Raw genomic sequence first — 23,674 nt, 5'->3', positions numbered from 1 at the left:
TTCACCAGATTATAAGTCTACCACTCTTAACCACTACACCACACTGGCTCTAAATACTGTGATATGCTAATACGTTGCGATGTCTGCGATGTATCTCGGCTTCTTCTTCCACCCCACCTTAGGGGAGGAAGAAGCAGCCAAGATACATCGCCCAGCCCTGCTGAGCAAGCCCCCATACCTCCCTGGATCGCACCTCTCCCTGCCTGCCTGTGCCTTTGCCGTCTGCTGGGAATACATCACGGCACCCCAGCCACCACGATGCACTTCCAGCTCAAAATGTCTGAAACTGGTATCGTAACATGAACACCATACCAGTTTCAGACAATTTACCAGCATATCGCCCAGGTCTACAGACGGATTCCAACTTCTGTCAGCCCCAGCCAGCAAAGCCAAGGATCAGGGATGAGAAGAATGGAAAGTGGAACAACAGATGACCCCACTCCTTCCATACGCACCCGGATGACAAGTGTTTGGTCCAGAACTATGAGCTCCCTGTGCCCAGCCCTTTCTCCTCTCCACTTTCTCCCACCCTCAAACCATCCCTTTCACTGCACAAGTTCTAGGAGCCTCCCTCCACACTAAGGCTGTCTGGAATAAACAGCACTGAAAACTCTTACATAGAATCAAGACATTAATGGCCAGAGAAGCAGCCCTGCCGAAGGAACGTCCTGTACAATAAACAGCGCTTCATAAAGTGCCCCTGCTGCCGTTATTTATGAGTTGTTTCGGCATCTGCCTCTCCCGTGCTCTTATTCCTGGAGCTTGTCACCAGGCAGTAGCAGCATCCCAGAGCCCTGCAAGAGCCATCAAACATCCGCTCCCGAGTGCCTGCCGACAGCCAGCCAGGGCATTTCGAGCACTGAGTTAACCACAGCCCAAATAATGCAGATCAATGAGGGCTTGGATGAGGCAACAGGGCTGGGACCTGTTCAGAAATTCTGTCCCGGATCATGGGAGGGAACACAAAAGACTCTGGTCGGCTTCCAACAAAATATTGAAATACAATAATCCATCAAACATTAAAAGCTTCCCTGAACAGGGCTGCCTTCAGATGTCTTCTATAAGTCTGGTAGTTGTTGTTCTCTTTGACATCTGGTGGGAGGGCGTTCCACAGGGCGGGTGCCACTACCAAGAAGGCCCTCTGCCTGGTTCCCTGTAACTTGGCTTCTCGCAGTGAGGGAACTGCCAGAAGGCCGTCGCCGCTGGACCTCAGTATCCAGGCTGGACGATGGGGGTGGAGACGCTCCTTCAGGTATACTGGACCGAGACCGAGTGGAAGGAAGGGAGTCAGGGAGAGAGGTTACCTCTTCAGCTTTCAAATCAAAGGCAGGGTGAAAGTTGGGGTGGGAAAACCTTTTCAGTGCAGGGGCCACACTATCTTCCAGATAACCTTCCAGCGGCCACAAGCAGGCAGTAGATACGAGCAGAGACAGAACTATGCAGAGCAATTGTTATAAATTCTATGTTTGCAGATTTGGCAAGTTTCTCTACAAACACCTGTTGTCAGGGAACTGTCCCCGGTGCAGCGCAAGGTGGTGGAAGGGCTCTCGGGATGCTACAGAGAGCCCCGGCCCCACCTGACCAGCAGCACCTCCTCTGGCAGCAGAGGAAGCAGCGAGGCTTCCAGGGAGGAGTGGTATGCATTTCAGGGTATGGAGGGAAGAGGCTCTGAGGATGCTGGAGAGACCCTGCACTCCACTAGTTCAAGGGGCAATGAAGGAGACGCACAGCTTCTGGCACCCCAAAGGCGTCGAGGGGTGAAACGAAAGGATGGGAGGCGGGGTTTCCGTATACTGAAACTCTTTTGTTGGGGTCAGAACCAGAAGGGGCCATTCCCAGATTCTGACAATGCTTGATACAGACATGAACTTATTAGCTCTGCACTGTACATAGTTTGCACAATAAAGCAAGAAGATCAAACCTATCCATTCTCAAGGAAATCGGCCCTGAGTGCTCACTAGAAGGACAGATCCTGAAGTTGAGGCTCCAGTACTTTGGCCACCTCATGAGAAGAGAAGACTCCCTGGAAAAGACCCTGATGTTGGGAAAGATGGAGGGCACAAGGAGAAGGGGACGACAGAGGATGAGGTGGTTGGACAGTGTTCTCGAAGCTACTAACATGAGTTTGGCCAAACTGCGGGAGGCAGTGAAGGATAGGCGTGCCTGGCGTGCTCTGGTCCATGGGGTCACGAAGAGTCGGACATGACTGAACGACTGAACAACAACATGAGCAAGTAACCGAGGACTTTACACCTGTCTATCCAAACAGGGCGCTGGACTAGATGGGCCACTAGCCGACAAAACATTAGGAAGAACTTTCTGACAATAAGAGTTGTCCAACAGTGGAACCGACCACCTGGGAAGCTGGCGGGCTGTCCTTCATTGAAGGTTTTGAAGCTCATTCATTGGAGGTTTCTAAAGAAGTCCCAACGAAAGAAGAATGAATGGGTTTTAAAGTGAAAGATAATAGACTCTGCAGAGATGGCGAAGCTGGCGGCAGAAATAAGAGATCAAAAAGATGAGAACTCTGCTGGAGGTTCTTTTCAGACTATGCAAGGGGGGAAAAGAGATACTCAAATGTAATCACAAGCAGGATTTGAATAATAGGAAGGAGAACAAAGAAACGGCTGTGACATGTGTTATAATACAATAAATGGCAGCTGTGGCAGCTGATAAAGGAAAACAACTGGGACATCATGGATCTAAGGATGGGAAGTAAATTGTAAAAAATAATAATAATATTGAAAGTGAATTGAAGAAGATTGGAAAACGTTTATTGGATACTAGCTGACCCAGCCACGCGTTGCTGTGGCTGATTTGGTGAAACATAAAATGAAGGGACAGTATAAAAGAGAAAGCGTATGTTTCCCCACACCTTTTCTCGGTGAAGTTCAGCCTGCCTGCTCTCCTCTCCCCCCCCCCCCCGTTTTCGGCTTCCTCCACACACAACTTATTATTACTGGTATTCGAGTTTCTGAGTTGTTTTTCCACGGCCCGGCTTTATGGTCTCGTGACCCTCCCCGATCTTAGCACTACGGCACCTGATTTTCTGCATCCCATGTGCTCTCTTTGGCTGGGGAATCCTCCTTCCCTCCAGGGCTCCATATGTGTCTTTTTGAGGCTAGGGACCCTCCCAACCACACACACACACCCACACACCCATGTTACGGACCGGGGGGAGGCGTTTCACTCCCCTCCCCCCAGCAATCCCCCCGTACTCCAGTTGTCTCCATGCCCGGCTTTACAGTCTTGCGACCCTCCTGGATCCTAGCACCACCACACCTGGCCTTCTGCCTCCCATGTGCTCTATTTGGCTGGGGAATCGTCTGCAGGGCTCCGTATGTGTCTTGGTGAGTCTGGGGACCCTCCCAACCAACCCAACCCATGTCCCCGGGGGGGAGGCGTTTTGCTCCCCTCCCCCCAGCAACCCCCACACACCCCACCGCCATTGCCGTCTACCCCTCCCCCCACTTCTCCGGTGGTTTGGAGGAGGAGGAGGTGTAGGGGGAGGGTGGTGGTGATGATGTAGGGGGAGCAGGAGGAGGGGCCAGAGGCGGGTGGGGTGTGGAGGTGAAATGAGATGACTGCTGTGCTCTTTGATGTCCACTGGAGGGCGCTAGATTTGCTTGCACAAATTCACATTTTTACCCGGGAATGGTGTGGTATTTGTACAATGTAAGTACATATGATCCCTCCTATATGGCCATGGAACGTTGTGTCCAAATTTGAACAGAACTGGCTAAGCGGTTACGGAGAAAGGCGAGAATAAACAAACATGCAGCTTGAAGGATTTTATATATACAGATATGGGAAATAATTGTGTACAGCTGAAAACGCTGGCAGCATTAAGATAAATTAAACAATGTAAATAAGTTTTGATGGATGCAGTAATGGAATACTGATGGGTATGGGTTTTTTGTAAAATATGCAGGGATTTATGATATGTAAAATGAACCATGGAAAGAGAAGAAGGGAAGTCATTGATATCTTAAGGAGGTAAAATGAGTATTTTAAATTGTAAAACAGAACATTTAATTTTATATATAGGGATTCCTGAGCTGCGATTCCTGCATTGCAGAGGGTTGGCAAGAGGCATCCCTTCCCCCACCTCTTGTCTTGATCCTATGGCAGGGGTCAGCAAACTTTTTCAGCAGGGGGCCGGTCCACTGTCCCTCGGACGCTGTGGGGGGCCGGACAATATGTTGCCACGATTATGACCCGCATTTTTTGCAAAACCCCTTTTTGGGACCAACCCCAACGTTGCCCAAATGTGATGGGGGGTGGTGGTTCCCTGATACACCCACGACGCTTCCTTTGTGTTTTACGCACTGACGGTTATTAATTATCTCGTAAGGTGGGGAGGGGGGCTGAGGTAAGTGCGCCATTCCTGTCAGCCCTGGAGAGCGTGTGCGCATGCGTGGGTGAAGGGAAAAGCTTCCTCTCGACCATTGGCCACGCTAAGTCAAGCCGGCGCCACTCAATCAAAAACGTTCTTTTCCCCGCGTGAGGGAAGGCGAGGCGGCGGCGGCTATTTACCTCTCCATGTCTCGCACCGTGCAACTAACAAGCGGCCTCCCCAGCAAAGCGCAGAACTGATTTGGAGTGCAGCTCCCCGCTTCCTCTGGCGGGGAGCACTGCTGCCACAAACACCAGCAGGCGCCTCCGAGCCCCTGCCACCGCAGGTCAGTCACCAGCAGCTCCATGGTGGAAATCCAAACTGTGGCTCCTTTTCCCTCTTCCCCACCCCGGAAGAAAAGATTGCTGCGCACACGCAACAGACGGAGAAGGGGCTTGTCTCGACAGCCACCCACCTCACTTTTGACCCCCCAGCCTGGCCGAGTCGCAAAAACCATTGTGTTCGTGCGCTATGCCAACTGCCTGGATTCCCGGACCGTCTGCGGGCCGGATTTAGAAGGCAATTGGGCCTTATCCGGCTCGCGGGCGTTAGTTTGCCAACCCATGTCCGATGGCTTTCCCGAGCAACAGCCAGACCTTTCTCACGCAGAGACCCCCAGCCGCATGCCAGCCCCCAGCCATTCTCCCCTCCCTGCTCCCACCCCACCCGGCTGCCAGAGCTGACCTGTGATGGTGACAGAGGCGTGGGTCTCCTGCCGCAGCAAAGGGTTCCTCACTAAGCAACTGTAGGTGCTGTTGGGCTCCAGCACCACCCGCAGGATGCTCCGCACGTCGAAGAGGCCCTGCTCGTTGGCCACCTGGGAGGTGGTGATGTTCTCCGTTATGTTGTTGCCGCGGCCATCTTGCCACAGCACCGTCGCCTCAGGGTAGCCGGAAGAGGTGTGGCATATCACAGTGGCCAGGTCTCCCGGCTTCAGGTTCTTGTTGGGCTCCAGGTTCAAGTTGGGCTTGGAGTAGAAAGCTGGAAGATGAGGAGGTGGGATGCTGTTCAGCCCGCAAATTTAATAAGTACATCCCTATCGTATATTAACAAAGGTAACATTAAAAACTCACATTATACCAAATGCATTATATTGCTTGCAATAAATTGCATACATTAGCAAAGAAATTTCACTGGAATGCTAAGGAATCCTTGTGATCTTTTTCCTGTTTAAAGAATTGCAAACTGATGGAGAAATGTAAGGGACTAAATGCAAGATTGGGGAGGGGGACCAAGACTCAGCCTGTAGCAATGGTTCTCAAAGTGCGTGATGTAGCTGTCAGGATGCTGTCAGCAGCTCCCGGCTGGTTGCCCGGGAAAGTATAAAGACAAGGAAAAGTTTCTTACCGTCCTTTTTTATTTCAGTATTTACAGAGAGAGGCTCCAGAACCCAGCCTCTTGGATAATGGCGTTGTCCCGAGTGAATCTCCACCCCTATCTCTCCCACTTCTTCATTCATCACTTCTACGGGTGCTGCTACGTGCCCTCTGCCTTTGAGCTCTTTGCTCTCCTACTTTTAAGGCTTGCCGGGTTCTGGGAGATGGAGGGTCTGGAATTCTTTCTAATGGTGTTTCAGCTGGGTGTTGTTCCGGCTCTCCCATGATTTCCCAGCTTTGACCCTCATCTGCCTCTGAGCTGTGTCCTTCCTCAACCCCCTGTTGTAAATCTATCCTGTCTTCCTCTTCCTCCTCCCAGGAAGGGCTAGGATGGGGAGGCGGTCTCCACCATTCCTCCTCTGCTCTGGTGTGGCAGGAGAGGGTGGCAAGTGTGGCAGGAAGATTCCAGGACAATCAACACTTAAATATTTTAGTGTGGTATAGCATAATAATAATAGTAATAATTTATTATTTATACCCTGCCCATCTGGCTGGGTTTCCCCAGTCACTCAGGGCAGCTCCCAACAGAATATTGAAAACACGATAAAACATCAAACATTAAAAACTTCCCTAAACAGGGCTGCCTTCAGATGTCTTCTAAAAGTCAGATATTTCCTTGACATCTGATGGGAGGGTGTTCCACAATGTGGGTGCCACTACCAAGAAGGCCCTGTAACCTCACTTCTCCCAGTGAGGGAGCAGCCAGAAGGTCCTCATAGGAGGTCCTCAGTGTCGGGGCTGAACGATGGGGGTGGAGATGCTCCTTCAGGTATACTGGGCATAAAACAGATATAGTATCAAAATATTGTTATTTTTTATTTGCAGAATATGTAGCTGCATGGTTTTATACTTTCTAGGTGTCCCGTGATCTATATATATAAAATGCAAGTGTCTCTGCGTCCAGTCCGTGTGTCTCTGGGTTTGCGCTACTGCGCATGTGCCCCAGGGACACAGGGATTGGATGGAGAGACATGGATGGGAGCAGCAGCGACAGTTGAAGCGGGGCGGTTCATTTAGAACGCTGGCTCTCCAGTGGCCCGGGGAGGCCGAGAAAGGAGGCCACGCTGCTGCTCCTGCCGCGACGAGAGCCTGTTGCTGCTGACCCCCTCCTGCCCCATTGGCCTGCATGGCGCTGCTGCTGCTGCCGCTGGCTCTGAGGGGGTTGGCAGCAGGGGGGGCGAGCCTGGCGGAGAGCGAGGGGGATGGGGAAGAGTTGAGGCCTGCTCTGCCCGCGGAAGCCCCGGGCTCCCCTGCTCCCTCCGCCCACACGAGCCCACTGTCATGGAGACATGGCCGGCGGAGAGGCGAGGCCAGGCAGCAGGAGCACCGGCAGCAAGTCAGCAGCCCCGCAGCGGAGGCGCCTCTTGCGCCGGGGATCCCAGACGGAGGGCAAGGCGCGCACGCGCGCAGAGGGTGGCTGGCTCCGGATTTGTCCACCCCCCCACCTCCCGCTAAAGCAGGCTTTGGCGGGGGGCGGGGCGGGCAAGCAGGGCTTCTCCGTTAAAGCGGAGAAAGCACTGTTTGCCTCCTCCACCCCCGACCTCCCGCTAAAGCAGGCTTTGGCGGGGGGTGGGGGGCCAGCCCCCTCCACAAATGTTCTAGCGCCCGTTATTGTAACGGGCTTAAACCACTAGTCATATTATAAAGTAGTTGCATTCTGTGTTACAAATCGAGCACTGCTAGGGGCTGTTTCTGCCTGTTTTACAATGCATTTCTTATCGACAGAAATGTTGGTACATCATGAGCAAATTTTTATTCTGAAAGGGTGTCCCCGGGGGGGGGGGGAGCTTGAGAACCGCTGGCCTATGGACTCTCTGAGGGAGGGGAGCCCTGGTGCCCTCCCTCTCACCTGCCACCTGCAGCGTGACGGCCGCGCTGCTGTAGCCCTGGACTTTGACGAAGCACGTGAAGCTTCCCTCGTCCGCAATCCGGACACGGCGCAGCAGCAGAGAGACGTTGCCCCTGGGCAGCTGGTCGTAGAAGAGAGCCGTGCGGTTGGTATAGCTCCTCCCTTGGTTGGCCAGCTGGTCCTGACCTCCCGCAAAGCTGTGCACCAGCCTCTTGGTGTCTGTAAGCTGCCAGATGAGACTGAGCTCGTCCAGGCTGAAGTCGGCGTCCGGGGAGAAGGAGCAACACAAAGTCGCGTCGCGGCCAAAGAGAGTGACCACGGGATCGTCGGGGACCACGATTTCTACAGCTCCTGGTTGCAAGGGGGGAGGCGGGGAGAGAGAAGGCACACAGAAGTGAGATTTCGGCAGCAAAAGGGAAGGTCACACAAACACCAAGCCCTGGAACGAGCCTCGTGCTCTCGTTCACGGCCTCCTCACTCGGCAACTGAATTGCCTGTATTAGCTACATCCTGGTTTGTGCAAACCAGAGTTTGCTGTTCGGTGCCAGCGACAGCTTGCACTCACTCAGCAAGCCAAGGTTGGGAAGCAAGGCAGCTATCCTCGCTTGGCGGGGTGGGGGGCAAAGGAGCTCAGACGTGCTCCTTCTGGGGTGGTTTGTCCACCTTTGGTCCCCACCCTGCACTCAGCTCTTGCCTGTGGCTTCCAGAAGCTGTCAGCATGTGACCGCGGCCACACCCAGGAAATGACTTCGACTGGGTGGCAAAGCTCGGTAAGGATAGCTGATGGGTCTCAAATCTTTGGCGGGTTGCGGGATTCTGCTGCAGGTGAAGGCATGCCCTGGTGGATGGAGCAGATGAGATCAACAGTGAATACAACAGTCAAGAAGGCAGGTTCTGTGATATATTCCAGAACCTACAGGGTTAAACTGTTAAACTGCTCTGGTCACATGACGTGCTGTAATCTGGGTGTGCCTATAAATGGGTTTCTGTTGCTTCCTGGAGTTGGAGTTTGGGGCGTGGTTTTTTCCTTTCTCTTATGTTCTGCAGTACTGGGAGCAAGCATGCCGTTGCCCTCTCCCAGGAGTTGTAATGTTTCTGTAAATAAACGCTTCTAACAGAGATAAGAAAGAAGACGGCTGCAGAGAGATTTATTGCGAATGCCTTACACAACAGACCTGCTTCTTGCTGCATGAGTAGACTCTTTGAAGTCATTCTCTGCTAACAGCCCAGGAAACTGGGGGGAAGAAAGTGGCACAGCTGAAGCGTGCTGGACTTTTTGCTAGTTCAAAGTGGACTACCCAGTTTGCTGGACAGGTTCTCCCCTTCCTGTAGAGGAAAGTGAAGGGCAGATGGGGCTAGTCAACCTGGGAAGGGAGCCCAACGAGAAGGAAACCTCTGGTCCTAAACTTACGCTGCCTCGTGGATTATCTTCAGGAGAAGAAAAGGCTATGGAGGAAAACCTACACAAATCCAGTGGAGTTTGCCCTGCAAACCTCCTTCCAGCAACTCCTGCAGCCAAGCTGGTGTCTGATGTATTGCTCTGCTTTCCTTTAGAGAAAGGGGTCTTGTCGTCTGGGCAGCCCAGGGCCTGCTTGCATTGATACTGAACTACGTGGTCCTCAAGGCTAACCTGAACGACGACACCACCTACACAGTGCAGCATCCCTCCGCATGGGAATCGATCCAGAGGAAAGGAATCAAAGGGGAAATGCATGGCATTAGCAAGCGGTGTGACCCTTTCAGCTCCAGAACACAGCACTGGGACCAAAAGGAGACAGGAGCCATGGCAGAGCACTGCTACCCCCTGCTGCCCAGCAGGAGGTGTTTCAACTTTTTCCTGATTAAAAGACAAACGAAAGAAGCATGGGGACTAGACACTGACAATAGCATTAGCTGCAGGTGCAAAGCCCACAGCCACCTTCCATCAATCAAGTACGGGTGACAGCAACAAGCAAAAGGCTCGAGGTTTCTTTTGCAGGGTGTATCTGCCCTCTCTTTTCTGTACCAGATGGAGGGGAAGCCTTAAAAAAAGGAGAGTGTCAGACAAAAACTAACAAAGAACATGCAGCTGTCCCATATGGGGATCAAACCTGCTGTAAGGACGTTCAGTGGTTGCTCATGAAGAATCAGCCAAACGCAGAACTTCTAAGCTAAGTTATTTATTGTGCACCTTATTTACAGCGGAGCAAAAGTTTCAACGTCCATCTCCTCACTCTGCAGAGTCCAGGAATGACCTCTTCCGGTTCTTTCGCCAGCAAAAAAGGAGAGGGATCCTGAACCCCCGCCTGCCCCTGCCACGTCCTTCCTGCCTCCCCCTTAGGAGCGTGGGAACCTGACCCCGTTCCCCGCTATCCCTGCGATGCTGAGGCTCTGCGATCCTGTCAGAGCCCTTGCACCGCCTTCCTGCCTCCGACTCCCCCTCCCCACTGGAGGAATGGTAGCTTCCGGAGGAGGAGGGGGGAGGAACTGCTAGTGAAATGCACAGGGGGTTCCCTATATTGCAGACCCTCCCGCGATCCCACCGAGCGCGGGGAGGGGGGGTTTCCTGACACCTGCAATCTTGGCGTTATCAGCACCATGCTGTAACCAACTGAGCTATCCTCTGGGAATTCATCTAATCGTGTCATCTGAGTAAGAGCACTGCAGCAGAGGCGAAGAACCTTTTTCAGGACAAGGGACACATTTCTTTCTGGGCAAACTTTTGGGGCAACATGCTGGGGGTGGGCAGGGCTAGAGGCGAAAGTGGGTGGAGCAAGGGATGTATACTTTACCTGTCAACCAGGATTACCTAGTCAATGGGCGATGGTTTTAATTTCCATAGCAAAGGTGTCAATGGATGTTGTTATGGAATATTAGATATTAAAACCAATATTAGATATTGTTGATCGTGGGAAATTAACTGACGCGATGAACAGGATGATGTGAAGGGAAGGCCGCCCAGAGCATTCTAGGGGGCTCCTTTTATTGAAAACTCACAGCTAGGTTAACCATTAACATACACAGAGAACTCCAAAGACCAAATAAGGAAAGGTGTGCCTTCTGATACCAAATATGGAAAGCCCCTCCTAATAACACACCTTTTCCTCCCTTCATCCAGTACGTGACCTGATGCATGCTTACAGCTCTATCACTCACCCCCTCCTCTAAACACCTCATGATCTCCAGTACTTTTCCACCTATTCCTTTGTTCTCCTGCTCTGCCTAAACATGTGTTTCCCAACTTGGTGCCCACAGAGCCAAATGGTATGCCAAATGAAGCTCTGTAGCTTACCTAATTTAGTGTGGTATGCCAACACTGTATATTAATTATTCTAATTACTCTATCTAGACAAGAGCGGCGTGGTATGCCAACGCCTGGCTAAACTATAATTCCCACAAATGGACATTAAATTACAACTTATACAACAAAAAACATTTTTTAGAATTTATTGGACTCCAATACGTTTGTATAGAACAGGACTGTCTAGAACAGCATTTTATTGGAGATGTAATAAGGATAATGGGACGCAGGTGGCGCTGTGGTCTAAACCACAGAGCCTAGGGCTTGCCAATCAGAAGGTTGGTGGTTTGAATCCCCGCGACAGGGAGAGATCCCTTTGCTCGGTCCCTGCTCCTGCCCACCTAGCAGTATGAAAGACGTCAAAGTGCAAGTAGATAAATAGGTACCACTCCGGAGGTAAGGTAAACGGTGTTTCCATGCACTGTTCTGGTTCGCCAGAAGTGGCTTAGACAAACACCTGCTCCCTCGTCCTATAGAGCGAGATGAGCGCTGCAACCCCAGAGTTGTCCGAGACTGGACCTAATGGTCAGGGGTGCCTTTACCTTTAATAAGTATAATGCTTCTTTAAAACAGGTTTTTACAATGTCCTGCACTTACTAAGTCTTGGGAGAACGTAGTGGATTATATAAACATGACTGTGCGAAAAAGCTAACATTTTCAGAGGATATTCTTATTTTAAACTATATACCCACTATATGGGATTTGACAACTGGACAACGTAAATGGATTCTCTGTGCCCTTACTACGGCCAAAAGACCAATATTGCTGCATTTTTAAACAGAAATGAACCTTGAGATAATTAATTCCATTGTTTAATCATGCACTGTGTGACCCAAAGCAGAGGCATGTTCTCCAGCAAAACTGTGGTAAGTTCAGGAGCAACTGCCTATGCAAATACACCCAAATACAGAAATATTTCTCCAAGAAACAGTGATTGTTTAATCTGAAATTACAGGGAACGCTTTCCTTCCCCTGGTGAGCAGGTCGAGAGTAAGGAAGCGTCTGACTACCCATAGTGCATATTACTAAACAGGCTAGTTATTGTTTCTAAGCAATTCCCAAGTTTGACTTCGCCTCAGTCGCCTTATTATGTAGCGGGGAGAGACGGTGACTGGAAGTTCCTCCATTTGCACACTAGATGTCACCCTTGCTCTGCTTTTATGAACCAAGTCGTGGCAAAAGGAACCTGAGTGGTGCGTTGTCTATCAGCGTTGAGCATCATCCAAGAAAATCATGGGGAACAGTTCTCTATCTGAGGGCTGGACATCACTGCAGAGTACGACTACTCCCGTGTGTGTGTATCCCGGACAGATCCCAAATTTACATAAAAACCCAGTCATACAGCTAACTGAACATCAGAAGCTGCCTTCTGCTGACTCAGACCAATGGTCCACCTAGTTCAGTGCTGCCTGCACTGACTGGCAGCATCTCTCCAGGGTTTCGGGAAGGCTGTCTCCCCCAGCCCTTCCTGGAGATGCCAGGGGTTGGACCTGGGGCTTTCTGCATGCAAAGCAGATGCTCTACCCCTGAGTGTCAGGGCTGGATCATCAGCAGGTCAGAACGGAGACTTGGAGACTCAAACTGAAGCCAGATTTTTATTCAAGAATATAGCATACAAGCTGAGAGCATGCAGGGGACGTTGCAAAGACTAGCTCTCGGCCCCTCCTGCTTCCGCCTAAATCTCCTCCTCCAGATGTTCTCCCAAGCCAACGTAAACTCCAGAGAGGAGGGCTCCCAATTGGGTTTTCTGAGTTTTCTATTCAGCTACATGCAAAACCCTGTGTAATATTCCTTTCCAACCTGGAAAGGGAGGAGAGTTGCAGAAGGCCGCAAACCACACTTAGTGCCTTTGCCTGGAGTTCCTCAGTCCTGAGTTAATGTACAGGTGACACTTGAAAAATTAGAATATCGTGGAAAAGTCCATTTATGTAAGCAATTGTTTTCATTAGCTACTGGAGTTTAATATATGAGATAGACTCAAGACATGCAAAGCAAGATATGTCAAGCCTTTGCTTGTTATAATTGTGATGATTATGGCAAACAGCTGATGAAAACCCCAAAGTTGAAATTGTTAATTTGGGGTTCTCATCAGCTGTATGTCATAATCATCACAATTATAACAAATAAAGGCTTGACATAACTCACTTTGCATGTCATGAGTCTATCTCACATATTAGTTTCACCTTTTAAGTTGAATTACTGAAAGAAATGAACCTTTCCATGATATTCTAATTTTTCGAGTTTCACCTGTATGAAACTATTTTGCACTGAACCAGGCTCATGAGCCACCTAACCCAGTACAGTGGTAGCTCAGTTCTCAAACTTAATCCGTTCCAGAAGTCCGTTCCAAAACCAAAGCGTTCCAAAACCAAGGCACACTTTCCCACAGAAAGTAATGCAAAGTGGATTAATCCATTCCAGGCTTTTAAAAACAACCCCTTTAACAATTTAACATGAATTTTTACTATCTAATGAGACCAATGATCCATAAAATGAAAGCAATAATCAATGTACTGCACTATAAAATAATTAAGAGAGTATTGCAGATGATAAAAATTTTAATTTAAATTTTTTCTTACCTGCACTGATGATGGTCATTGTTTGGATGAGGGGCTTTTATCCATTTCCTCAGTCACACAATCAATCAATCAATCAATCAGTAGCTGAACTGCGTTCCGCACAGGCACAAAAAACAAATTAACCGAAAAAGCCTCAAAAACAAAAACGCAAAATAAATAGCAAAAAAAAAAAAAATGCCAAACTTATTCTGTTCTGGAAGTCCGTTTAACTTCCAAAATGTTGGAAACCAAGGCGATTGCTGCAGGCGCCCCGGAAACAATAGCCAACAGCCACATCGGACGTTCGGCTTCCGAAAAACGTTCAAAAACTGGAACACTTACTTCCAGGTTTTCAGCGTTTGAGAACCAAGGTACCACTGTATTGCTTACTCTGACTGGCAGCCATTGTCCAGGGTCTCAGATAGGAGACTCTCTCATCCCTGGCCACCTGTGAACCGGAGGACAAACCGAAGGCTCAAGAGAGCAGGGCATGGTCAGACAGCCTCAGTTTCCCCTCTCTTCCAGCCTGCAAAATCCTGGAAACGTTTTGAAATATGTGTGAAGGTCTGGGTCTCACTCCTGAAAATCAGAGCCCCCCCCCCCGAATCCAGGACAGAATCTTGCAGAGGCACAACCCACAAGCATCCCTACCCCTTACCAGCCAGAGCTGACAGCAGAAGACCAGCGATCCACAACTGGAAGCACATCTTTCTGGCAATGTTTGTTCCCTTAGGGACAGAGCGCTGGGATGCAATTTTAGTGAGTGCAAATCTTCACACCTTCCTAGGAGGAAAAAAAAGGGGGGAAGGACCATGAATGCAGACTCCTCAAAAGACGATTCCATCTCTGGATTACTCAGCTCTTTTTGATAACCCTCGGGGACTTCTAGAGAAGATGGGGCAAAGCACACCTGGGGAACCTGTCGCTCTGTGATGCAGCTGGACTCCAACTCCCCAGGGTCCCAGTCAGCAGGCCCAATGGTCAGGGATGAGATTAGCTGTAGTCCAACAGCATATGGAGGGTCGCAGCGTCACCACTCCTGAAATAATCACACATCCTGCCTCTGCTTATCCCTCGGCAGCCCCCTGACCCTTTCGGATTTTAGATTGGAATCTCTTTGGGGCAGGGAGCTTCTCTCTATAGAGCAGGGCTGGGAAACCGGTGGGCCTCCAGATACTGTCAGGCTCTAACTCACATCAGCTACAGCCAGCAGGGCCAATGGTCAGGGGTAGTGGAAGATGTGGTCCTGTGCTATCCCCAGCCCCATTGATGGTGCCATGTCAGCATTTCTATACAAAACAAGGACACAGAAACGAAACAAAGTCTCTTTCTGCAAGACCCGTTGGCTGTGTCAGAGATTGCCAAAGGACCAGTAAGGCACACATGATTGTTATTAATGGAATTTCTATCCTGCTTAATGCCAAAAGAGGTTTCTGAGCACAATTCAAAGTGTTGGTGCTGACCTTTAAAGCCCTAAAGCCAGTGTGGTGTAGTGGTTAAGAGCGGTAGACTCGTAATCTGGTGAACCGGGTTCGCGTCTCCGCTCCTCCACATGCAGCTGCTGGGTGACCTTGGGCTAGTCACACTTCTCTGAAGTCTCTCAGCCCCACTCACCTCACAGAGTGTTTGTTGTGGGGGAGGAAGGGAAAGGAGATTGTTAGCCGCTTTGAAACTCCTTCGGGTAGTGAAAAGTGGGATATCAAATCCAAACTCTTCTTCTCTTCTTCTTCTAAACGGCCTTGGTCCAGTATATCTGAAGGAACATCTCCACCCCCTTCGATCTAACCGGACACTGAGGTCCGGTGCCAAGGGCCTTCTGGCGGTTCCCTCATTACGAGAAGCCAAGCTACAGGGAACCAGACAGAGGGCCTTCTCGGTAGTGGCACCCACCCTGTGGAATACCCTCCCACCAGATGTCAAAGAGAACTACCAGACTTTTAGAAGACATCTGAAGGCAGCCCTGTTTAGGGAAGCTTTTAATGTTTGATGGATTATTGTATTTTAATATTTTGTTGGAAGCCGACCAGAGTGACTGGGGGAACCCAGCCAGATGGGTGGGGGTATAAATAAATAAATTATTATTATTATTATTATTATTATTATTATTATTATTATTTACGGAGTATAAGAATGATAGAATCATAGAACTGCAGCGTTGGAAGGGATCCCAGGGGTCATCTAGTCCAACCCCCTGCAAAGCAGGAATCACAACTAAGGATTCCCTGACAGATGGCCATCCAACCTTCCGAATAAGAGGCCACCGCCTTCTGATATGGTCTCCTAAGATCTAAATAACATACATTTTCCCCCTCCCCTGCACTACAACCCTGCCTACTTTTTGGAAACAGACTACTTTCTTTGGTGTGCATGTTTTCTTCATTCAATTTCAGAATCTGTAAGCATGCGTGCTATTTCCTGAATTTCCGAGGTAAAAGGAAAGAATGATTCATTCTCTTGTCCATGTTCCCACTTACATCTTGTATTTGCATTATGTTGTTAAGTTATAAGGAATTGTTTACAATGCTTGAGAATTCAACTCCATCATTGGGGGGGGGGGACTGTTAACTAACTTGGGCTTTTAAAAGCCCCAAAGTCATTCTCCCTCCCTCCCCCCCCCTCTCTTTGTTCTACTAAAATAGTCCTTTAAATACCTGGCCATTATTTGGCAGGCCTTGATGGGTCTAAGACCCAGTTGTGGGCTGCAAATGCTTTTTGAAAACAGCTGCAGGCATCCTATTCCTGGGGGCTCTGGAGACAGAAAAGGATGGAAGGGGCTACCAGCTCAGGAAGTAGCTGCAGCTGGGTTGCTCTTCCTCCCATTTGCTGTGGAGGTTTTTTCAAGGGGGGGGGGCGGGGAGGATATTGTGGCTGCGGAGGAAACATCCAAACAGTGAGGAGATTCATTTGTCTCACACTAAGTTGTGTGCCAGGCTTCCGCTAGCTGCAACTCAGCTGGGTATGTTCCCCCAGTCCTGTGCACATATTTTTTTGCTGTCCAATTCATTCGGCAGCTCGGTCCAAATTTTTGTTTCCACTTTTGAAGAAAACCCACGATGGAACCCAGGATGCTAAATTAATTTATTTATTAAATGACGAGGAACCAAATAGAACCCATACGGTCGCTAGGTTTTTGATTAATGTGCTATCTACAAAGAAGAGGAATGGTTCTCTGCTCATTTATGACAATGCAGAAAATAACTAAGAGCTATTATGGGGCGATAAAATAGGTGATAAATTAATTTTAATGGTTTTTTTAAAAAAAATAGTTCAGTTCAGTTGGACTACTCAGATTTCGGTTTGACTTAGATGGAAGGGTGTAAATGGGTTACTTTAAAATTGGTTTTGTACTGTATTGTGTAAATTTGTTAAATTGTTTTATTTTGCGTGTATTATGATGAATGTGTTTTTGCTATGTGATATGGGCCAAATGGCCAAAATAAACTACCTACCTACCAGTTCTGTGCAATTTGCAAAGGACACTCAGTGTGGCTGACCAAAGGGACTGTTTTAATGTGCATTTTCTTATCCATTTATTTGTGGCATTTATAGCCCACCTTTTTTTTTTCTCCAAGGTGCTCAAGGTGTCGCACCTGGTTCCCCCCCCCTTCCTCATGTAATCCCCACAACAAACCTGTGAGGTAGGTTAGGCTGAGAGGCAGTGTGATGGCCTGGGAGTCAGACTCTGATGCTGAACCTGAGGGATCCCAGCCTGCACAGGATTCCCCGCCTCCAGAAGCAGCTGAGCCGGGGCCAGGGCTTGAGCCTGAAGGATCCCCACCTGTGCTGGATCCCCAGGTGCAGGCATCAGCAGAGTCTGCTCTGGCTCCTGATGGGAGGGAGGACCCATTGCCTGCAGGTGCTCCACTCCCAGCCTCTTCAGAGGAAGCTGAGGCATCCCCTGGGTCCAGTAACCCACCAGCCTCTCCTGAGCTGCAGAGGCTCAGGACAGAGAGGCGAAGGGAGCTAAGTGCTTTCAGGAGGAGTGCTCGCCTCCAGGCCCGGAGAAGAGGCGAGTCTCCGGAGGATCGGGGCCGCCCTAAGCATAGGGCCAGATAAAAGCCAGCCAGACTCAACCCAAGTTGCGTGAGCAACTTAGTTGCAAGCGTGTGCTCAACCTGCAACCTTGTGCCTGCACCTGCCTTGGACCTTGACCTGCTTCCTGCCTCGCTCCCCACCGGACTGACCTCCTTTGGACCCCTAGACCCAGGACTGGACTTGGACCTCGCTTCACGGACAAACCCTTGGGGCCAGCACAGGCAGTGACTAGCCCAAGGACCCCCAGTGAGCTTCATAACTGAGTGGGGATCTGAACCCTGGTCTCCCAGGTCCCAGTCTGACACTTCAATAACCATTCTATTGCACTGGCTCTATGGATATTTAGGTTGTAATGCTTTTTTTGTAACACACTAATCAAATTTGTGGATGGCACCAAACTAGGAGAGGTACCGATAGTTAATGCCTCAGAAAATAGAATCGGGATTCAAGTCCACCTTAACAGAATGGAGAACTGGGCCCAAACTAACAAAATGAATTTCAGTCGGGACAAAGGTTGTATCAGGCATAGGCAAAATCGGCCCTCCAGATGCTTTGGGACTACAACTCCCATGATCCCTAGCTAACAGGACCAGTGGTCAGGGATGATGGGAATTGTAGTCCCAAAAAATCTGGAGGGCCGAGTTTGCCTATGCCTGTGTTATATACTTACAAAGGAAAAATCAGATGCACAAATATAGGGTGAGGAAACCCTGGCTTGACAGTAGTGCATGTGAAAAGGTTCTAGGAGTCTAATCAACAGATGTCTAGTATCCAGATCAAGAGAATTACATAGTACCTATCTATTCCATCTTGGTCAGACCACACCTGGAGTCCTGTGTCCAGTTCTGGGTGCCACAATCTAAGAAGATTGTTGACAAGCCAGAACATTTACATGGGAGGATGGCCAGGGTTATCAAGGGTCTGGAAACCAAGCCTTATGAGAAATTGGTTGAGGAAGTTGGGTATGTTTACCCTGGAAAAAAGAAGACTAAGAGGAGATCGGATAGCCAAATATCTAAAGGGCTGTCACATGGAAAAGCAAGCTCGTTTTCTCCTGCTTTGGAGGCTGGGACCTGAAGCAATGGACTCAAATGACAAGAAAGGAGATTCTGGCTAAACATCGGGAAGAACTTTTCTGACAGTAAGAGCTGTTGGACAGTAGAACCGTCTCCCTTGGGAGGTGGTGGACTCTCCTTCCTTGGGGGTTTTAAACTGAGGTTGTATGGCCATCTGTCAGGGACTCTTTAGTTGGGATTCCTCTTGGGGTCGTTCCAACTCTAGAATTCTGTGATTCTGTGACTCAACCACAGACCAGTCAGGGTGGTCAGCAGCCACACAAATCCTACCATCACACAAGATGACAGTTTCTTTTTTTCCTGTAATGTCTCAGAGCGCTCCCATATCTGAAAACGCACAGTTAAGCATGAATGCCCTTCCCAGTATTGTAAAAGAGACAAGGTCAACCTGGGCCGAAGAAGGCTTCACCAAGACCCAGAAGAAGGGCGACAAGAAACGCAAGAAGAGCAGGAAGGAAAGCTACTCCATCTACAGTGGTACCCCGCAAGACGAATGCCTCGCACAACGAAAAACTTGCAAAACGAAAGGGTTTTGCGAGTTTTTAGTTGACTCGCGAGACGAATTCGTCTATGGCTGTTTTTCGCAAGACGAATTCGTCTGGCGAGGTACCACTGTGAGCCGCCGGAGCCGCGTTTTAAGGCTGCAGTGAGCGCTGCAGCTTTAAAACGCGGCATCGCGCCATAGCTAAAAAGGCTTACCTTTTGGCTCCGGTGTGTGGGGGGGTGTTTTCCGCGTCGCGCCCGCCATTTTGGATTGACTGCGCATGTCTGAGTCGATCCAAAATGGCGGACGCGACGCAGAAAACACCCCCACCACCACCGGAGCCAAAAGGTAAGCCTTTTTAGCTGCGGCGCGACGCCGCGTTTTAAAGCTGCAGCCCTCGCCGGAGCCTTAAAACGCGGCGCCGTGCCGGTCGGGAGGGGCGCGGCTTACCTTTTGGCTCCGGTGGGGGGGTGTTTTCCGCGTCGCGTCCGCCATTTTGGATCGACTGCGCATGTCTGAGTCGATCCAAAATGGCGGACGCGACTCGGAAACCCCCCCCACCGGAGCCAAAAGGTAAGCCTTTTTAGCTACGGCGCATTTTAAAGCTGCAGCGGGCGAACAGTTCGCTCGCTGCAGCCTTAAAATGCGGCGCCGCGCGGCTCCGGTGCCGGCCGGCGCCCCTTCCGACCGGCGCTCCCTGACTTTTTCCCCATAGGAACGCATTAATTAAATTTTAATGCGTTCCTATGGGAAACGGTGCCTCGCAAGACGAAATTTCCGCAAGACGAAAAGTCTTGCGGAACGAATTAATTTCGTCTTGCGAGGTACCACTGTATATCTAAGAACTCCTTCGTCAGCGACATCTTCAAGCGCATCTGTGTCTACAAGGTGCTCAAGCAGGTCCACCCAGACAAGGGCATCTCATCGAAGTCCATGAGCATCATGCACTCCTTCGTCAGCAACATCTTCGAGCGCATCGCTGCTGAGTCTTTCCGCCTGGCCCATTACAACAAGCGACCCACTATCACTTCCCGGGAGATCCAGACTGTTGTGCTCCTGCTGCTGTGCACCAAGGCCGTCACCAAGTACACCAGCTACAAGTGAACTTGGAAAAGAACTACTCCACTTATTTTGTTTTTATGGGATGGCATCCAATTTCATTGCACTTGCACAATGACAATAAAGAAATCTTGTATCTTATATTATAGCAATTTGGTTTGAATTATTATTATTATTATTATTATTATTATTATTATTATTATTATTTGAATTTATATACTGCCCTATACCCAGAGGTCTTAGGGCTGTTCACAGAACAAAATCAAAATATAAAACCACAAAATATATAATCAACATAAGAACAACAACCCCTCCCAAAAAGACCCCACATTTTAAAAGGGCATAGGATGTCAATCAATTTGAGCTGCTTTAGCCCCGAACTACAACAAACAGAATAAAAATCGTAAACAGAATGTATACAGTAACAGAAATCTTAAAACATTTTTCTTTTTTAGATGTATTTCCAATACAGAAAATCCCAAGTTTATTCTCTGAGTTGATCCAGATGGCAAATCAAGAGTATGGCTTTCATTAAACATCTATGCCAGAAATTGTGGAAGCTGTTGCCTCAAATAGCATACTTGTTGTCATTCAACCAATAAATCATTAATTTACTTGCTAATACAAACCAGTAATCAGGGCTATGTAAACATGCACATTAACAGGACATAAAAAAGAAGAAGTAATGCATCAGACAAAATTTTCATCTTAAGCAGAGCCAGAGGTATGCAACTTTAAATTACAATGTACAGGGTGAGTCTTTTAAAAGAGGCCCTGTGGAACATGTGTATTCTGTATCCATGGGGCCTCTTTTAAAGGACTCACCCTGTATATTCTGGTATCTTTCCCCTCAAGAAATCTAGATGGTATTATGTTAAAACCTAAGAAAGGTGGTCAATGTTGCTTTCAGCCCAAGAGCCCATATTGCCAACTGGAAACAGAATTAACACAGCAGATCCTCATAAAACGTAATATAGCTACAATCTCCATGACTGCTCACCTCCATGGCAAGATCCGCCATGATGTTGACTTTGAGGCAAATTCCATTCAAAGGTCTCCTACACCATTAATTATAAGCTTCTTCCTTGAGATTATTCTGCCATGAAAGGTCCTCTGCACTATTAATTAGAAACTTCCTCCACTGGTTTATTCTGTCACTAACTGTATTCTCTTCAGAGCAGCAATGGTATTACCAATTAATTGCCTCTTAATTGGGCAGTTCTTATTCCCCTTGGAATACTGAGTTAATTACTGCCCTTAATTACTGAGTTCCTCTGATTTTATATCTAAACATTTCTCTGTGTGTGTTTTGAATAAACAGGAAAGCGGGGCTAATGCAAATGAAAGAGGCCATTAAAGACTCCACCCCAGAGAACAGGAAGTGACTTATTAAGAGACTTATTATTCACATAAGAAATGTGAAATATAAATGTGCTAAATAACCAAAGAGTGACCAAACAGATTCAATTCCAAGAGGTTTAACAATCAATACCTCTTTACAAGCAACTCTGGAATTATAGATCTCTGAGGAGGGTCTCTGAGGAGGGTCTCAGCACCCTTAACAAACTACAGCTCCCAGGATTCTTCAGGGGAAAGCCATGGTTCTTTAATGTATGTTTCCGAGCACAATTCAAAGTGTTGGTGCTGATGTTTAAAGCCCTAAACAGCCTCAGCCCTGTATACCTGAAGGAGTGTCTCCACCCCCGTCATTCAGCCCAGACACTGAGGTCCAGCACCGAGGGCCTTCTGGCAGTTCCCTCGCTGTGAGGTTACAGGGAAGCAGGCAGAGGGCCTTCTTAGTAGTGGCACCCACCTTATGGAACACCCTCCCATCAGATGTCGAGGACGTAACTATACAACCTTTAGAAGACATCTGAAAGCAGCCCTGTAGAGGGAAGCTTTAAATGTTTGATGCTTTGTTTTGTTCCTTTAGGGACGCGGGGGGCGCTGTGGTCTAAAGCACTGAGCCCTGGGCTTGCTGATCAGAAAGGTCAGCGGTTCGAATCCCCATGATGAGGTGAGCTCCCGTTGCTCGGTCCCAGTTTCTGCCAACCTAGCAGTTTGAAAGCATGCCAGTGCAAATAGATAAATAAGTACAGCTCCAGCGGGAAGGTAAATGGCGTTTCCTTGCGCTGCTCTGGTGTCAGTGTTTCATTGTGCCAGAAGCGGCTTAGTCATGCTGGCCACATGACCCGGAAAAACTGTCTACGGAACAAACGCCAGCTCCCTTGGCCAGTAAAGCGAGATCCCCAGAGTTGTTCGTGACTCGACTTAACTGTCAGGGGTCCCTTTACCTCTTTACCTTTGTTCCTTTATATTTTGTTGGAAGCTACCCATAGTGGCTGGGGTAGCCCAGCCAGATGGGCAGGTTATATATACAGGTGAAACTCGAAAAATTAGAATATCGTAGAAAAGTCCATTTATGTAAGCAATTGTTTACATTAGCTACTGGAGTTTAATATATGAGATAGACTCATGACATGCAAAGCGAGATATGTCAAGCCTTTGCTTGTTATTATTGTGATGATTATGGCACACAGCTGATGAAAACTCCAAAGTTGAAATTTTTAATTTGGGGTTCTCATCATCTGTACGCCATAATCATCACAATTATAACAAATAAAGGCTTGACATATCTCGCTTTGCATGTCATGAGTCTATCTCATATATTAGTTTCACCTTTTAAGTTGAATTACTGAAAGAAATGAACCTTTCCATGATATTCTAATTTTTCGAGTTTCACCTGTATATATAAATTGGTGGTGTTTAGTTAGTTTGGGGCAGCTTGTATGGAAAATCCTCGGCTGGTAAGTCAAAAACTTGGTCTAGGTGTCCCCATACTGCTTCAAACATGTCTGGGAAGATACCTAGGACATTCTACAAAACACAGACAACTATCAAAGACTTGCCTAATTCTAGCCACTGCCCTTTCCCCACAGATTCCTGGCACTCTAATTATGATTCTCATTGCAGCGGGTGTATTTATTTTTATATAAACCCTGGAACTATCTATTTATAAAAGCTTGTCTGTGTTTGTATTTTAAGCCATAGGATGATGCAGCCTCTTCCTCCAAGAGTTCTCCTGGTTTTGCCTTTCCTCGCCAACACACCACTGTAATTGTCAAGTCTGAGATGCTTGAGGGTTACTGGATGAAGTCATCTCCATGCCCCCAACACACTAGATACCGTATATACTTGAGTATAAGCCTAGTTTTTCAGCACACTTTTTGTGCTTTAAAAGCTGCCCTCGGCTTATACTCAAGTCAACCATTCCTTAAGAAGTGTACAAGAACGGTGGTTCTTTACTCTCCCCAGGCAGCTTGTTCCATTCCTGAACTGCTCACATAAATGCAAAATTTAGACCCCAGAAGGCAGAAAGCCTATCAGTTAAGGAAGTATTAAAACCCCACAGGTGCTCACTTTCCCTGGCTCCTGCTTAAACAGGACAGGATCCCAGCCTTCTCTGTATAACACAAGGGAACATTGCGCTGTGAGTTAAACCACAGAGCCCTAGGGCTTGCTGATCAGAAGAATGGCGGTTCGAAACCCTGCGACAGGGTG

The 23,674-nt window shown here is 48.5% G+C and overlaps 2 protein-coding genes across 2 annotated transcripts in view; one reads left to right on the top strand and one right to left on the bottom strand.

Annotated features, from left to right (window-relative positions):
• The window catches only part of CD276 (CD276 molecule), a 42,958-nt gene that overhangs the window by 13,389 nt on the left and 5,895 nt on the right, over nt 1-23,674 (bottom strand). The window contains exons 2-4 of the mRNA XM_033167291.1: nt 14,118-14,242; nt 7,622-7,972; nt 5,081-5,377 (exon numbers count right to left, since the gene is read on the bottom strand). Of these exons, the coding sequence (XP_033023182.1) occupies nt 5,081-5,377; nt 7,622-7,972; nt 14,118-14,166 (697 nt within the window). The 5' untranslated portion in view covers nt 14,167-14,242. The remainder of the gene's footprint in view (nt 1-5,080; nt 5,378-7,621; nt 7,973-14,117; nt 14,243-23,674) is intronic.
• On the top strand, nt 18,918-20,158 carry LOC117056917 (histone H2B 1/2/3/4/6-like). The gene is made up of 2 exons (XM_033167612.1): nt 18,918-19,044; nt 19,935-20,158. The coding sequence occupies exons 1-2, from the start codon at nt 18,918-18,920 to the stop codon at nt 20,156-20,158; spliced, it is 351 nt and encodes a 116-aa protein (XP_033023503.1).

The sequence above is a fragment of the Lacerta agilis genome, chromosome 13, assembly GCF_009819535.1.
Source record: "Lacerta agilis isolate rLacAgi1 chromosome 13, rLacAgi1.pri, whole genome shotgun sequence".
Taxonomy (NCBI): Eukaryota; Metazoa; Chordata; class Lepidosauria; order Squamata; family Lacertidae; genus Lacerta; species Lacerta agilis.
Note: the sequence above shows the minus strand (reverse complement) of the source record. Positions and strands in the feature narration are given on the sequence as shown.